A 631-nucleotide genomic window follows, 5' to 3' on the forward strand; every position below is an offset into this window, starting at 1 on the left:
AGGGCACGGGCCTGGGACAGAGCCTGCAGCAGCAGCAGCAGCAGCTGCTGCAGCAGCAGCAGCAGCAGCGGCTGCTGCAGCGGCTTCTGCCGGCGTCGCTGCAGCTGCAGCTGCAGCGGTGTCAGGAACAGCAGCAGCTGCTGCGCTGCTGCTGCTGTCTGTCTCCAAGGGGACAACCAGCTTGAGGGGAGTTGAGTGATTCAGCAGCGTCAGCACGCCGAGCTCTCCGCTGCGTCTCCTATCTATTCCGTACCGCGTGCAGGACCTGCGCATACACCCGAGCGCATGCAGGCACAGCCCCACAACACGGTCAACAGCAGACTGGTGCTTCTTACAACACTAAACCCAGGTGTACACGCAGCCAAGGAGACAGGAGAGACAGCTGCCTGGTGCGTAGCCGCAGCAGCAGCCACAGCAGCAAGACGCAGCAGCAGCAGCAGCATCCTCCGCTGCTGCTGCTGTCTGCTGCTGCTGCACTGCTGTCCTGCACGTCGCCTCGAGCGTCTAAGCCCCAAACCCTCTGCACTTGCTGCCGCAGCATGCATGCATGCAGCTGTGTTTTATACTCACCAAGTCAACAGAGGCTCCAGCGGGTTCTCCTCAGCCTCCAGCGGCAGCTCCGCTAGCAGCG

The 631-nt window shown here is 62.8% G+C and overlaps 1 protein-coding gene across 1 annotated transcript in view; it reads right to left on the minus strand.

Moving 5' to 3' along the window:
• EMH_0028740 (uncharacterized protein) overlaps nt 1–631 on the minus strand; it is a gene marked incomplete at both ends in the record, with an annotated part of 8,441 nt that overhangs the window by 6,126 nt on the left and 1,684 nt on the right. Inside the window, 2 exons of the mRNA XM_013494189.1 lie at nt 8–265; nt 571–629. Of these exons, the coding sequence (XP_013349643.1) occupies nt 8–265; nt 571–629 (317 nt within the window). The remainder of the gene's footprint in view (nt 1–7; nt 266–570; nt 630–631) is intronic.

This window comes from Eimeria mitis, genomic scaffold (assembly GCF_000499745.2).
Source record: "Eimeria mitis Houghton genomic scaffold, Emh_scaff1069, whole genome shotgun sequence".
Lineage (NCBI taxonomy): Eukaryota > Apicomplexa > Conoidasida > Eucoccidiorida > Eimeriidae > Eimeria > Eimeria mitis.